This window comes from Notothenia coriiceps, unplaced genomic scaffold (assembly GCF_000735185.1).
Source record: "Notothenia coriiceps isolate Sejong01 unplaced genomic scaffold, NC01 NC01_scaffold00037246, whole genome shotgun sequence".
NCBI lineage: Eukaryota > Metazoa > Chordata > Actinopteri > Perciformes > Nototheniidae > Notothenia > Notothenia coriiceps.
The window spans coordinates 15,097,354-15,112,751 of record NW_011369947.1 but is presented as its reverse complement, the minus strand read 5'-3'; the positions used below and the strand labels follow the sequence as shown (position 1 = coordinate 15,112,751).

At 40.1% G+C, this 15,398-nt stretch overlaps 2 protein-coding genes across 2 annotated transcripts in view; both read right to left on the bottom strand.

The window, feature by feature from the left end:
* Positions 1-15,398, bottom strand: part of LOC104966470 (low-density lipoprotein receptor-related protein 1B-like) — a 1,038,955-nt gene that overhangs the window by 666,779 nt on the left and 356,778 nt on the right. The window lies entirely within an intron of this gene.
* Positions 4,468-7,380, bottom strand: LOC104965892 (alpha-2,8-sialyltransferase 8E-like). The gene is made up of 4 exons (XM_010794932.1): positions 7,232-7,380; positions 6,104-6,226; positions 5,878-5,970; positions 4,468-5,801 (listed from the first exon to the last, which is right to left on the bottom strand). The coding sequence occupies exons 1-4, from the start codon at positions 7,345-7,347 to the stop codon at positions 5,312-5,314; spliced, it is 822 nt and encodes a 273-aa protein (XP_010793234.1). The 5' UTR covers positions 7,348-7,380; the 3' UTR covers positions 4,468-5,311.

The following is a 15,398-nucleotide window of genomic DNA, read 5'->3' as shown; positions in this document are numbered from 1 at the left end:
ACACACACACACACACACACACACACACACACACACACACACACACACACACACACACACACACACACACACACACACACACACACAAAGACCGCCTGATATAAAGATTAATTGATATTTTTATAACTATCCAATTATGTACATTTTATATCTTTCCATTTACATTTTTCGTAAATGTAACTACTGGCTTCTATACAGAATTAGCTTTGCTGNAGATATTTAGAGAAATATAAGTTTGTATTCATTATTAAGATGGCGGCTCCCTCTCTGCCTGACCAAGACTTTATAATATGTGTACACACACACACACACACACACACACACACACACACACACACACACACACACACACACACACACACACACACACACACACACACACACACACACTTGGACAAAGACCGCCTGATATAAAGATTAATTGATATTTTTATAACTATCCAATTATGTACATTTTATATCTTGCCATGTAACTACTGGCTTCTATACAGAATTAGCTTTGCTGCTAATGCTGTTATCAACACTGCTTTTATCTATGTGTTGTTGAGAAATTAGGAAAACCTGCAAAAACGTTGATATGCACGATTATATGGACAATAAAGACTTTCTGAATCTGATTCAAACGGACTATTCTGCCATGTGTTGCTCCTTATTTCTCACAATATCGATGCATCCTACCTCTTCATCGATGGATTTGCAAGTATAAAATACTAATATATGTGCAATAATATGTGTTTTTCTGCTAGGGAAGCACATTTTTTAATCAAGACAAACTTCAAGCAGCCATTAATGAGGCACATTTAGAGCCAGCCGGGGAGGCGTGTGTCCACTGTGCAAAGGGAAAGCTCAATAACACAAATGCATAATTGAATACAGCCTAGAGCAGTGGTTCTCTGGTCAGGCCTCAGGACCCACTTTTTACTTTGTTAATAAATCGGGACCCAACATTTTGAACCACTCAAATCTATTCAACAAAGAATCGTGCTGTAATATATACGCTTTTCAGCATACATATACATAAAGTGAAGTACAGTGCATATATCCATTATATCCCTTCACAGAACTAGAGTATGCTTTTAAATAAGGTTTAATGAGATGATGGAATCAAAGCTGAACTGTATCACATAAAAAGGCCCACATGCTGAAAACCCAACCCCAGCAGGGGGTCTGGGGGGATTCTCCCCCAGGAGATTTTTAGAAATACTAACATATAAACTACGCATTCTGGTACACTCTGAGAAGAAAATAAATAAATCTATTGCTACCCGACATATTAATAATATTTTATGCCTTTGTTTGTTTTTGACTTTGTTTTGTTTTTCACATCTTGCTGCTCCACTCAGAGAGAAGAGTAAAGAGGAGAGAGTCTGTGTGAATTACTTTAAATTGTGGGTGAGGGTAGATAGCTCCCATTGTTCTGAGACCTGTCAATCATCAAACTGGGGGTCATATTTCATTATGTGTTCATTTTTATCTGAAGTTGTACCCATGGATGAATAAAGAATAGTTCTACCGCAAAGTTATTCTTCCTTCCGGCAACAATCTTGATTCTGATTGGCCAGAAGACTCGAAAAAACATCAGCAAAGATGTTTTATTGAGAAGATGATCACTACGTGACTACTGGTCTCCGGTACTTCCAGTCCAACGCCTACTGCATGCACAGCGTTAGAACATCGGGCCTTCAAAATAAAAGTTTCACTTTTTTTCCCCAAAAAAAAAAAAATAAACGAATTTATTTTTTTCTTCACTCATCTGGGACCCGCTTGAAAAGGGTCCGCGACCCAAACCAAAACAAAATTGGAAAAGGAATTAGGTTGTTGATGAAAATGACATCATTTAATTTAAAGATTTATTTTGTTGTTTAACCATTATTTGCTTCCAATACATATTTCAAATAAATAATGTTGAATTGTAATGTGGTGTTGAATTGGGGTTTGTCTTCTCAGGTAAAGACGTCTTAGAGGCATCAATTCATTTTCTCTTCATGGGATTTTGTTGAGTCAAGAGAAAACTACAGAATGTCACCAGCAGTATCCTTAAAAAGCCCCAATACCATAACTAATGCCTTCAAAGTTCAGCCCCGCAGAGAGCAGGGTCCGTCGACTGGAACGTACACCATGAAGTAAAGTTTAGGCTCCGGTTCAGCACTGCAAAGGGCAGAGGCATCAATTACAGAGGGGTGGGAGACAGATGTAACCCTCAGCGCACATCTAGGTGGAAAGAGCTGAAATGCATAATCATCACACTCCTTTTCTCTAATTATACTTATCCCTCTAGGCTGCAGGCCCACATCCTCTGAGATGGTAGGACACCATGCAAATGGCCGACAGTTAGTCACTACGCTATTATGCATTGATCACAGACCAAAGAACAATGTCAAATGAGTAAACAGCACATTTTGCTTTTCAGATAGAAAGCATTGATACATTTAGAGGAGGATTTTCAAGAGATTGAAATATTTAGGTTTAGGAGATCCAAAGTTGATTTATTCTCGCAAAACAAATACCAAAAGCATTTAAAAATGAACATGCAATATTTCTAAAGAAAATATAGTAGAGTTAAATGTGCTTTAAATACTTTAAATCTACTTTTCTACATATTCAAAATGTCCCTTTATTTTTGTTGACAAAAAAGAGGGGAAGACATTTGATAATTGGTCATATTACCTTTTCAATGCAGCAGTAAGATTAACAGATTCAGTTAATAGTGACAACAGGTTAAAATAGATTGACTAAATGTTAAATATAGTTACATTATCTTTGACCACAGTAACGGCCCGTCCACACAGCGACGTGAGTTGAAGCTTGCAGGTGGGCGTGTCTGAAACTCGACCAACAACCAATCACATGAATCTCCCGCCCCTGACACACAAGCAGCGGTTTGATTGGCTAGAGCTTGTACTGGCATATGATTCGATTGGCTGACGCTTCTGCCGAGGCTTCAAAAGTTGAACATTGCTCAACTTTTGCAGCGAGCCACGCCAGCAAAGCTCCGCTTCGCTTCCCACAATGCAGTTCGGCGAAAAGTGACCATTCAAAGTGAATGGTGAAGCTTTCAACGCACGCCGCTGTGTGGACGGGCCGTAACCCTAAAATGTCAAGACTTTTAGCCAACTTGACTCAAAATCAAAAAACAAGATGTGAAATAAACCAGGCAATATTACATTTTATACAAAATATCAACATTTCCATTTATATTATCTGACTAAAAAACATGATCACAACTAAAGAAGCTAAAAAAACAAACAAAGCAAGGGCATTTGACAGAGACTAAATAACATGGAAAGGCTCACATTGACAACAACAAGAATAGTTATTTCTCATCTTGTTAAATATAATTATATTATCTTTGACCAAGATAAGCTTTTAGCCAACAAAACCTCTCAAAATCAAAAACAAAATGAGAAGGCAATCTTACATTGTAGGCTATAAAAAAATACCAACATCAGCCTTTTATATTGACTAGAAACATGGTGACAACTAAACAAGCTATAAACCAAAACAAGGACATTTGACAGAGGACTGAGAATTAATAATGTGAAAAAGCTGAGAAAATTAACTCTCATATTCTTTAGAAAACAGCGTTGATCTTTTTTCAAAGACGAGTATAATCCTAATAAAACTCCCAGCATCAGGGATCCTGTTTAATACAGTAAGAGGACTTATACTCTCACCAGCTTAGTGCGTAGCCTACAGCATTGCTATCCGTACACAAAGGAAGGAGCGGGAGACTTTCATCTGCCTGGTTAACAACTTCACTCATTGTCTTCTTTAATTACAACAAAGTCAACAGCTCCATTACTTCGCCCTATCTGTCTTTCATCCCTGAGCTCTCTGAGGCTCGTGATGTTGGAACAAACACAGAGCCGGCCACAGTCTCATCTGTAGGCCGAGGAGAGGGTCCGCTCCCACACAGGAACGTAATTAGCATTCAGGGCAAGAAGAGAAACCCACACGTCCAAACCAAAACATGTATCGGCGGCTCCTGATGGTAATTAGTGTTCCCTCTGCCAATTGGGCTCAGCCTTTACCGGAGCAACTGCTGCTCTCCTTGAAATTGATTTTCTGGGCATGCAAGGGAGCAAGTCAACCAGCAGACAAGTTGGTAAAGCAATCAATCCGTCAGTCAGTCAATCCGTCACTTGTTCAACCATTAAGTTAGCTAGTTGTGGAGTTGTATCTGTCAAACAGTGATAGAGATACAGTTTACGTCCAATTCCAATACAGAATGAAGCAGCACAAGATTTGCAGATTGTTACAAAAAGTTGTCGTTTGTGAAAACAATCTTAAAGTTAGCTAGTTGTATCCGTCAGCGAGTGAACCAGCGTGTGCGAAACAAGTGTAACGGGTCACAACCGTAAGCGACCTGTTATCGATCAGGAAACGACAGCGAAGCATCTGGGTGTCTTTTCTGGCGTTTATTCTGAGAACAAAAATAATATTCTCTTTGCATCCGCGTTGCACATCCTCAGCGGTGCTCACTTCAATGTCTTCTAGTATTTATTTATACATTGAGAAATTATTAAATTACCAAGAAAATCTTATTTTTAAGTAATCATACAAAATACAAACATACCTGAGAACAAATATAATATTCTCTTTGCATCCGCGTTGCACATCTTTACAAAAGAAAATAAAGAAAAGTCGGAAAGTGTTGACATGTAAACAAAGAAAATGACGCAGATCGCGTCTATTTCCCGCCAAAACCACACCGTAGATATCACTCAAAAATACAATTTCTTACGGTGGAAACTTAACAAAAACGGGTTAATAATATACCCAAATTGACACTTAACAACATACATCACTTTCATAAACTTAAATAGCCGGTTTACCACACAAAATTGTAATGAACTATAACACAATTCCTAGCACAGCTTACCCTCAGCAGTGCTCACTTCAATGTGAGGGGAAAGCGGAAATGACATACAGGAAGTAGAAAACGATGTGCAACGGGAAAGTGTTCCCACTAGAAACAATACTCAAAAATATTAAAAGGAAACAATCTCATAGAAATAAAATTCACAACCTATTGTAAATTGTAATTTATAACTAATAATTATGTATACACATTTTTAACTCCGTAACACATGGTAAGAACCGGTTTTTGGGTAAAAAAAGAGCCGGCTCCGCTGCGGTGTGAACAGGAAAAACTGTGCTTATCAGGCTCAAGCTCCGATCCGGCCCTGGGAACGCGTTGGTGTGAAAGGGGCATAAGAACCCAGACAAAATTCTGAGATTAACCCTCAGTCCACCAGGAAATGTCCCAATTCTTCAGATGCCCAGTCTCATCTGTCTCTGGACCTGGGAACTAATTTTTACCTGGTCGACAGTTCCCCAGGTGAAGCCTGAGCACACCTTGACTGTGCAGCTGCAACAACAGGTTAAACTCAGCGGGCATGGAATGCGTTCCCCAGTTAGCTGTTTCATTATCGAAATAGTGGTTTTTCACGGATGAATACTGAAATGGATGAATACTGAAGGGCCAGAAACCGTACAGATGCACGTTGGCACAGTTTTCCAGCGCTATGTTAACCATCAGTAAGCCGGTGCTGAGTATGCCTTTGTTTAGGACTCTGTGTAGGCCTCTGGAGCGCCAGAAGTTGCTCAGTCTCCGTAGGTACTCAGGGTTGAAGTAGGTGGGCCTAATTGGACTTTCAAGGTCCCTAATGCTGTATGCAGCCTTCAGGCTCAAAGGAGTACAAAATGAAAAGGCAAAGGCAGGTAGAAGCAGCAAGGACTTGCCGTAGATATGTAGACTCTCCACAAATGGACGTCTAGACCCGTCTAAGGATCCATACCTGAAAATAGAAAGCATGTTTGGCAACAAAACTAAAATAAACGTTATGGTACAGTGAGACTCATTTTCTTGCTCACTTTCTAACGAGGATGCTCGGATTTAATGTCACAATGTCAGTCTTGGTGCCCACATGTTTCTCATAGCCTTTTCCCAAAGAAGGTAGGTTGCACCTGAAAAGCATAACGGACGACTCAGACATTATTATTGGGAATTAATTGTGTCTTTTTTATTCTTTAAAGTTTAATGTCTGTAGATTGATGTCGCCATCAGCCTTTCAGTCCCCTGATCTTGACGCTTTCTCACCTGATAACAAAACCTGAGTCCGGACTCGAGTCATCTCTCCACCAGCTGCTGTTTGTCAGAATCCCTGAGTTCCCAACAACAGCACACGTGTCAAATTCTTTCTCCTTTGGAAATGGATTCTCCGGAAATAAAACCAATGAAAAAAGTATTAGAGAACAATAACAGCATATTATTATTATAATGTTTCGTGAATGAGGCAAGAGCCATGGGGATGTTGCAAATCCCCTACAAACAGTTCCAACCATTTGTTAACATGTGTTGAGTATTTATTTTAGTGTACACGTTGAGTGTTTGAGATGCGTTATTGATTTCCTGACATTCTTTTACGATTTTAAACATACTGAAACAGCGCACAATTCTCGCCAAAATGACTGACTATAGTGTATCTGAGATCAAAAATAAGAGAGTTTGAAGCTGGCGGTTTGAGCTAAGGGCGCAGGTGGTGGCCTCCACTTTACGCCCCTTGGCCTGATTTGGCATCTCAGCTGAATCACACATAGTGAATTGTAGCCTTCTGTATTTAAAACCATCCCATATCAGGAGCAGTGCGGTTGGTATCCTGGAACTGAAACCTGAAACGTACTCTGAATCTTGTGAATGTGTTTTTTCTGAACTATTCCCGGTTGTAGTTCCTGGCAAGCTGTTGTGTGTCCATGGATCAGACAGTTGATATCAAAAATGAATGCAAACTTTGTAGGACTGCGTGTTGTCATGCTCTTTTTTCTGGTGTGGAGCCGGTACCAATTTGAGAATGAATGAAAATCCAAAACCGCATCAGTACCAATTTTCTAAAACTAGAATTATTTCACATTTACAAATCAGCAATTATATAATTTAAAAGCAGACATTCTGTTGTATTGAAATAAGGATTGTATTTTTTTTTTTTGCATTCGTCCGATTAAGAAGTCCTCACTTTAAATCAGTAATTATGTGTTAATGTGGGTTACAGTGTGTGCGTGCATGTGTGTGTTTGTGAAATGGGTGGTCATAGGTGGTTGTTTGTATCAACCCAAGTCACCATGTAACTAAAAAAACATCATTTATAATCTCTGAGCCCTTTAAGGAACAATAAAGCCAACAAGCAGAAGATGATGTGAACTGTCCATGAATGAAAAAACTACATTTACCTTTATGAAAGGTGCTGAAAATCTTCTGGAGTCACCTTGCGGGTCGTCTTGCTTTCCGCAGAGTAACACAATATTTGATCCCCAGTGGGAGTGTTGGCCTTGGGTATATGATGGCATAGTCAAATCCCCTGGCACTGAACTTCTCGCTGAGAACTGGGGTAAACACAAGGACTTTGTTAAAAAACCTCGCAAGTCAGGAGTTTTGTTGAACTGAAAGCTTTATAATTACCAAAAACACAGGTAGGTGGCAATTTGTTCAGATTATATATATAAAACCTATCTTCTTTTCTTATAAGGATTATAAATTGTTATAAATCCTCCTCAACGTGAGTTAAAGTTATCTTCAGGTGAAGTTCCTCTGTTGTTAACTCTCTGACTTCGTGCTATACATTTGTTAGATTTTGATTACCAAAATGGATTCAGTTTGCAAATTGTTGAATGATGTGGCACTCTTGGGCGTTGCTTCATGGATCGGCTTCTTCTAAATTACTTTTAAAACCAACTCACTGAATACGTCTCAAACTGTGAACAATGTTTAGCGTTTAATACTTCTTCCCCTGAGAAACAGCCAATTCTTTGCCTGCATGGACTATTAATTGCACATTCTGGCTAAAACTTTTTGTCACATTTAAAAAAAAATGTAATGAAATACAATTACTGGAATTGTCTGTAATTATCTTCTTGTTTCTTCCAAGTTTTTTGAGTAGAGTTCTCTTACTTTTTCAATTACCCTGCCTGTCACCTCCACACACACACACACACACACACACACGCACATAGACACCACACACACACACACACACACACCACACACATGTGACACACACGTTGATAACATGACTTGTTCTGATGAAGGGATTACACAGACAAAGATCCATTCAAGCAGACTCATGCACGATAGATATGCACCACCCTCACACACCTCACACCTTATGCACACAGGTCACGCACACACACACAGTCAGGTGTGTGATTTCTCGTGTGAACGGTGTTCACTTGTACTGATGATGGCTGTGCAGCTAACAGAGAGACCTTCAACAGGCAAACATGCCATGTCATTTGCTCTCAATAGTCCATCCTCTGCAAAGGTCAAATGAGCTCTATTGATGATTTTCTTGGGTGTGGTTTGCCTCACTTGCGTAAAAGCATGAACTGTGCCATCAAACAAGAGACAGCAATCCAGTCAAAGTACAGGACTGATGAATAATAAATTGTCTCAGAAAGGCATATGATGTTCTTACTGACGCTACAAGTGTGAAAGGCTGTTGTAATTAATTCAAAGTAAATATTTAAATAGATCTTATTTTAAAAATCGTGTTTTTTTTTCAGGCATGATTTATTTTCGGTTGACCCGTGTAAAACACATTCGCCCTGAATCGACCTAAAAAGCAATAATTTAACCTAAATAGTTTTTTTTCCATCAAAGAATATCACATTAACCACATGATCGTGGACAAAGAGGTCACTGCAGATTTTGCTGCGCGCCGCCATTAACCCGTGTAACCCACTATGCTGCGCTGTCCTTGAGAAGGACCGATCCAGAAACCACTTAAAATAATGGTAAAGGATTTTGAAATTGTGTGTTTTACAGTGAATGTCTTACCGCCTGTCTTAGTATTTGTCTATGTGTAAAGCATAAGTTTAGCCGGCGGTGTTAGCTACTTTTTTAAAGGCTTGCTTAACCGAGCGGTTTCTAACTCGCTCATCGAGTTGCGAACGCAAGCTTTTTGTTTCTGTCTTGACTATTGAAAGTTAAATTTGCATATGTAATATTGGTTTGTGAGGAATAATTTCTCCTTCTACTCCTAAGATATCTAACCTTTTTTTGCCCTGTTGAACGTTTATGACCAACCTGAGTTGTTATCTCTCTTAAGGAAGGGGAGGCTCAGCGTATCGTTGATAAACCCAATTATGAGCCGGTCAGCTTCTCGCGTGATGGGGTTTATGGTTGTGGGAACGCTTGCTTCGAGGCCATTAAATAAATCTGCTCCAGTTGGAATCTAAATGTTTCCTAATTGTATTGGCAAGAACATGCATCTTCATCGCAAAGAGGGACTCCCCCCCCCTCCCCCCACACACACACACCTTTTTCTTTTCATCAGTTTTTGTTTTTTTGTTGACGGTATGAATACCTATATTGATGATTCATGTTATTAAAAAAGATTTTTGCAGATCTGGTACCTTTAAAAGGTCACCAATGGCGAGGCGGGATGGACCAGAAGTGCCAGAATGTTGCCCAAAGCTTAGTCCGCCTGGAGTTTTTCCCTAAACCTCTCTAAAAGCGTCAATTTTCCACTTTGTTTTGCCTTCACATCTTAATACAGGGTACTTATTATATGTTATACTTTGGATTCCTAAAGCTTTTCTATTCTTACTAACCCATCATTCAAGGGTCGTTTCACTATAAATAATGGTTTTTCTTTAGGCGAGGTAAGAATATACACTTTTTTACTTATTGTTCCATCTGAATTTACTTTCGACACAGAAACATCTATATGATTCTGACACTTCTACATCCACTTACATGATGTAAACATTGCTGTGAGAAAAAAAGGATTATTAATTTAACGCTTTTAGAAGTGAGTTATAGTAATTTTTTCTGGGCATGTCATTTCGAGCCTGAACCTGAAAACAGGTGGGGGACTAACAGGTTAAGGTTCAGACGTAAGTGATTCAGGGTGCCCAGCTGTATTAGTTTACTCCCCAAATATGTTGTTACTCTCTCTGAACTAGTTAAAAGGCGCCTATCGAAGAGAGGAGGCGCGGGCAGATTTGTGTGGCAACTCTCCGTGCAGTCCGAACCTCTGGCCTGCTGCTGAAATTCTCGGCCAATACTCGTAAGAACCCATCAGAGTTTGACATCAAGCCTCCCAACACTTCCTTGGTGTCTATCTGAGTCCTGACTCTCCATTGCTGCAGAAGTTTCCACACTTCAGGTCACATAAGGTTTTGGATAGGGGCATGGGTAGCAAGTTAGCCACGTGTTAGCTAGTTTTTAAAAGCTAGTTCAACCAGGTTATTTTCGGTAAATTCTCATGCAAGGCGGAAATTTTGTTGAGCTTGACAAGGTGAAATTTTAAATGACGGAGGGTACGTATATAATATATATATATATATATAACTGTGAGGAGAAAAACGTTTTAGGAGCACACACACATGCACACGCACACACACACACACACACACACAAACACACACACACACAACACACACACACACACACACACACACACCACACACACACACACACACACACAACACACACACACACACACACACAACACACACAACACACACACCACACACACACCACACACACAACACACACACACCACACACACACACACACCACACACACAAACAAAGACAGTTGACAGATAGCACTGAAATGCAAATTCTAGTGTGAGAGGCCATTTGGAATAAAAACAAGCGAGTTGTTGATTCAAGCATTTTGAATATGTGGGACCTGCACATCTGACACAGAGCTTGAGCCAGTGTCAATGGCGGTGCTTGGCATCAGGGGAGGAGCACGATCCTCTCCTGCCACCGCAGCACATCGGACCTCATTGTTGAAGATGTGGAACGTCTTCAATGAGATGCCCATCAGTTGCACATGCATGTGCCATGTTATTTTGGGCTTCATCATTTGCTCTAAACTGAGCTATGTGAAGTTAAAATACACCTTGTGCGACTGCAGAAAACGTTCATGGCGAATTGAACCAAAGAAATGACCGCAGAGTTGCAGTCTGAGTGTCAGCTTTAAGTATTGGATACATGGAAAGACTTTTGAATACGCATGTTTTTTTGTTCTAAAGCTTGTATTCAAATACAGTGAAATGCAAGGTTCATTTGTTTCATGTAAAGTTCAAGAGGAATTGAACAAAGAGGAACTAGTCAGCAAAAGGAAAAACTTGAACTGCATTCATTCTTATTTTTAAATGTGGGAGTTTATTTATTATAAATCAGAATAGGTGATGCATAGGTTTTATAAGAGACATCTCAATAAATGTTAAGGTCTTTTTGAAGAAGAATATTCCTGTCTTTTTGATATGTGAACTGAGTGTAAAGAAGTTGTTTTAAGTTTAAAAGTCCAATTCTTCTTCTCGAGTATTAGTAGTAAATGTATGCTTGAACTAAATTAAATTATATTAATGGTATAATTAAGAGGCGTTTGCGATCTAATAATAAACATGAACTCAGCCAAAAGGAGAAAATGTAGTTATACCAAAGTACGTGGGTAACATGTGAGAAACATTCCTCATACCTGGGTAATAAAAAACCTGCTCCACAGGTTGGTTGGAACAAGTACAAGACATGCTTACCCATTGTCTACAATGAATCCAGAGGGCATTGATCAGCAGGCTCCCAAACAGAGTTACAGTTAAAGGATGGAATCACTTCTCAGCGTGTTGCTTCACTCCCGATCTCTTTCTGCACACACACTCGTCCCTCACCTCTCTGTCCACACACACCTTGTATCTTAGATGTCAAACTTTGGATTCTTCTCGCCTCTCCCCTCAGTTGTAGCCTATATCTCTTGCCTTATTTCTCAGGCAAGTCCTCTGTCTTCTTTGCACTTTGGTCTTCTGCCCCCGGCTGTTTGCGTCGGTGTCAGCGGGTCGAAGAACACTGATTTCTTTGTTTGCTTGGAAACTCCTACTTTAGTCTTCGTCATGTCTCTTTTTGGTCCGCCCATTTTTTACATGTCCCTCCCTCCATCATTTGTTTCACGAGCGCGGAATACAATGATCATAAGGTGACAGCAGCAAAAAAGAGGGGCCTTTGTTTTTTTAAGTTAACCCAGAGGAACACCATTTACTTTATACTTTTTTAGTTACTATGAAGATTTAGATTAATTATAGAAAAAAGATGAATCAACAAAACAAAATAAAAAAACTGAATGAACCCTAGATAGAATATGAATAGTGTGACCTCTTGGCAGTTTGAAGTTCCTGTTGATGAGTAAGTTCCCCTTACTTTGCCATGTGGACATCAGTATATGAATGAGGGCTATGAGGATTTAATTACATTCTGGAATGGCATGAATCACTTTATGTCCTACAAAGGTTGCCGTCTTGTATTTCCATTTGCGTAACGCGCTAAATACATTTCATCATTTTGAGTTTCCCCACAATATGTATTTACCTAAACTACATTTACTTCAAGTTCTCTACTTAAGTACAATTTTGATGAATTTAGTATTTCCATTTTATCACATAATTTCGATGTGAACTATTTTTCCTTTTTAGCTGACATCTATTTGACAGCTTTAGTTACTTTCTCAGATAAAATAATATGTCTTCATGAGGGATTATATATTCCATAATCATCAAGGTGAGTTAAGTTATCTTCTGTGAAGTCCCTCTGATTTTATCAAACTCTTAACTCGTGCTATACCCTTTCTTACGTTTGTTGGCCCTTTTTCAATTTCATAAGAAGGCCAATGGATTCAGTTGCAAATTGTTGAAAGAAATAGGCTTCTTTAATACTTTAAAGACGTGCTCGATGGTACGCGTTATTTTGTTCATAAGATAAAGGACACTTTCTCAGAATCAGTCAAGCTCAGGCGAGTTTACAGAGAAGAAAAAACAGAGTCAAGCAAATAGCAGGGTGAATTTAAAAAATAAAACTAATAAGTTGCAAACAGATAGATTTGTGTAATCATGCGTAGCGATAGAGTCTTTGTTTTAACATATCTTTTGTTGCCATGTTCTCTTTGCTTCTTTCTCAAGATCAGACTTTTTGCTCTCCACTGCAGCTCCCTCATTTTGTTTTCAATTCGACACAAAAAGTCCGCGAGGTAGGCGGGACTTTCAGGGGCGGTCCCCATTGGCTACTCGGCTTTTTGAGTATCAGCCCAGTCCTCCAGCTTTACCTTGAGTAAATACAAAATCTGTTCCACAGGTTGTTGGAACAAGTACAGACACGCTTACCCCATTGTACCACAATCGATCCAGAGGCAGTGATCAGCGCTTCCCCAAACAGACTATAGTTAGAGGGATGGATAACTTCTCAGGGTGTCGCTTCATCAAGATCTCTTTCTGCCACACACACTCGTCCCCTCACCTCCTGTCCACACACACCTTGTATCTAGTGTCAACTCTGGAGTTCTCTTGCTCTCCCATCAGTTTGTGCCTATATTCTCTTGCCTCTTTTCTCAGGCAAGTTCCTTCGTCTTCTATTGCACTTGGTCTTTTTCACCCTTCTTTTGCGTCGTGTCAGGACGGGTCGAAGAACTGATTTTCTTTGTATTGATTGAACTCCTACTTTAGTCCTTCGTCATGTCTCTTTAGTCCGCCCACTTTTTTACAGTGTCCCTCCCTGCCATGCGTTTGTTCTCGTAACACGATGCATACAACTGACCCATAAGGTGAACGCAGTAGCAATAAAAGAGGCTTGTTAAGTTTAACCCAGAGGAAACAAATTGGTCCATTTATTACTTTTTTGTTTTTGAAGATTTAGATTATTTATAGAAAAAGATAACAACAAAAAACAAAATCAAACAAAACGGATTGAACCCTAGAATATGTAACTAGTGTGACTTCCTTTGGCAGTTGAGTTCCTGTTCTATTTATGAGTACAGTTCCCCTCTTACTTTGCCATTGACAATCATACAGTATACTGAATAGGCTATAGCCGCGTTCACACCGCGAGTACTGTTTCCCAACTTTAGTTCCGATATAGTTCGAATGTCGCGTTTCACACCAAAAGAGCCAGGAACAAACAATGTGTTAATCAGAACCTTTTTTACCCCTGCTAGGAGAGGTTTAGGGTACTTTCGTGGTTTAGACAAAAAGGTTCCTATGTCTGATGGCCTGGGCGGATTGCCAAACACGCCCTGTAAAACTCCCAAAACGTTTTGTGAAGCATTTTATTATTCCTTGCATTAGCTACTTATTAGCATTAGCAGCGCAGAAATGCAGAGAGGACTAACTTATGACAACACAAAATAAAACATGGGAGCGGGTGGAGATGAGGACGGTGTCGGCGTTCTGGCAATTTATTCGGAAGGCTTCAGTAGAAGCTGCTGTGAGTCCCCAGCAGCTCCTTACTGAAGCCAGTCCACAGACTCCGGGGACTTCGCCGCGGACTTCGCGTGCAGTATGAGTACGCCGTGAAGGTTGTTTGCGGCCTGCCACGTAACCCAAAGCAGAAGGAAGAAGGAAGAATAAGAAGAAGAGAAGAAAGAAGAAGAAGAAGAAGAAGAAGAGGAAGAAGAAGGAAGGAAGAAGTGCAGCGGGCTTCATTTGCCTAATCCTCACCAGGGGTAATTTGATTCCGGTGTGAACTTGATCTTTACTTGTTCATGAGAACTAAAGAGTTCTACGGTGTGAAAGCGCCTTATGAGATTATTTACATGCTAATGATGGAATCATTTATTTGCCTAAAGTTGCATTCTTGTACTTTCCATTTTTAAAGCATAAATACCATACTTAAGCAGAGTTGGGCTGTGTAACGCGTACTGTAGTATCAATCATCAATCAATGTTTATTTATATAAGGCCAAGCCCCGAGTAATATTACTTTTTGTTGGTAACGGAGTTAGATGTAACGCGCTACTTTTATAATTCAATTAATATTATAATCACATACAGTTACTAACATTGCCCCGACACGCGGGTACTCTGTCTAGCTTTTATAAAGTCAGTCATAATCACACTGACAGACAGAGGGGGTGTTCCGCGCGAGGTTGTGATACGTCGTGCGTGCGTGAGACTTGCAGCTCACATCTCCACGTGCAGTGCTGCATAAACATGGCTGAGCTCAGCGACCTAACCTTCGACGGGTGTGGGAGGTATGCCCATATTTGAGTTCGTCCGGGAATAATAGACCAGGAATGTGACGGGTGAGGTGCAAACTGGTGTCCAGGCCCAGAAGCGCTTGGTTATCACTGCTGTAACACTACGTCATAACCTCAACACACCTGCAAAGCACCTGCTAAGGTGAAGCTAATAGCTTAAGGACCCCCGAATTCCAGAGTGAGGATGTGTTGAGTGCGCCGCCGCCGAAGCAACAAAAATAAGGAATTTGGAGGACCGGTAACAAAGCAGAGATGAACAGCTTGTAGCATCCTCCATAAGTTTAGGCAGTGATTCTTAAACCATAGGGCCCGCGGGCCACACTTGGGCCGCCAGCGCCCCCAGAGGGCACCAAAAAACTTTCAGTTTT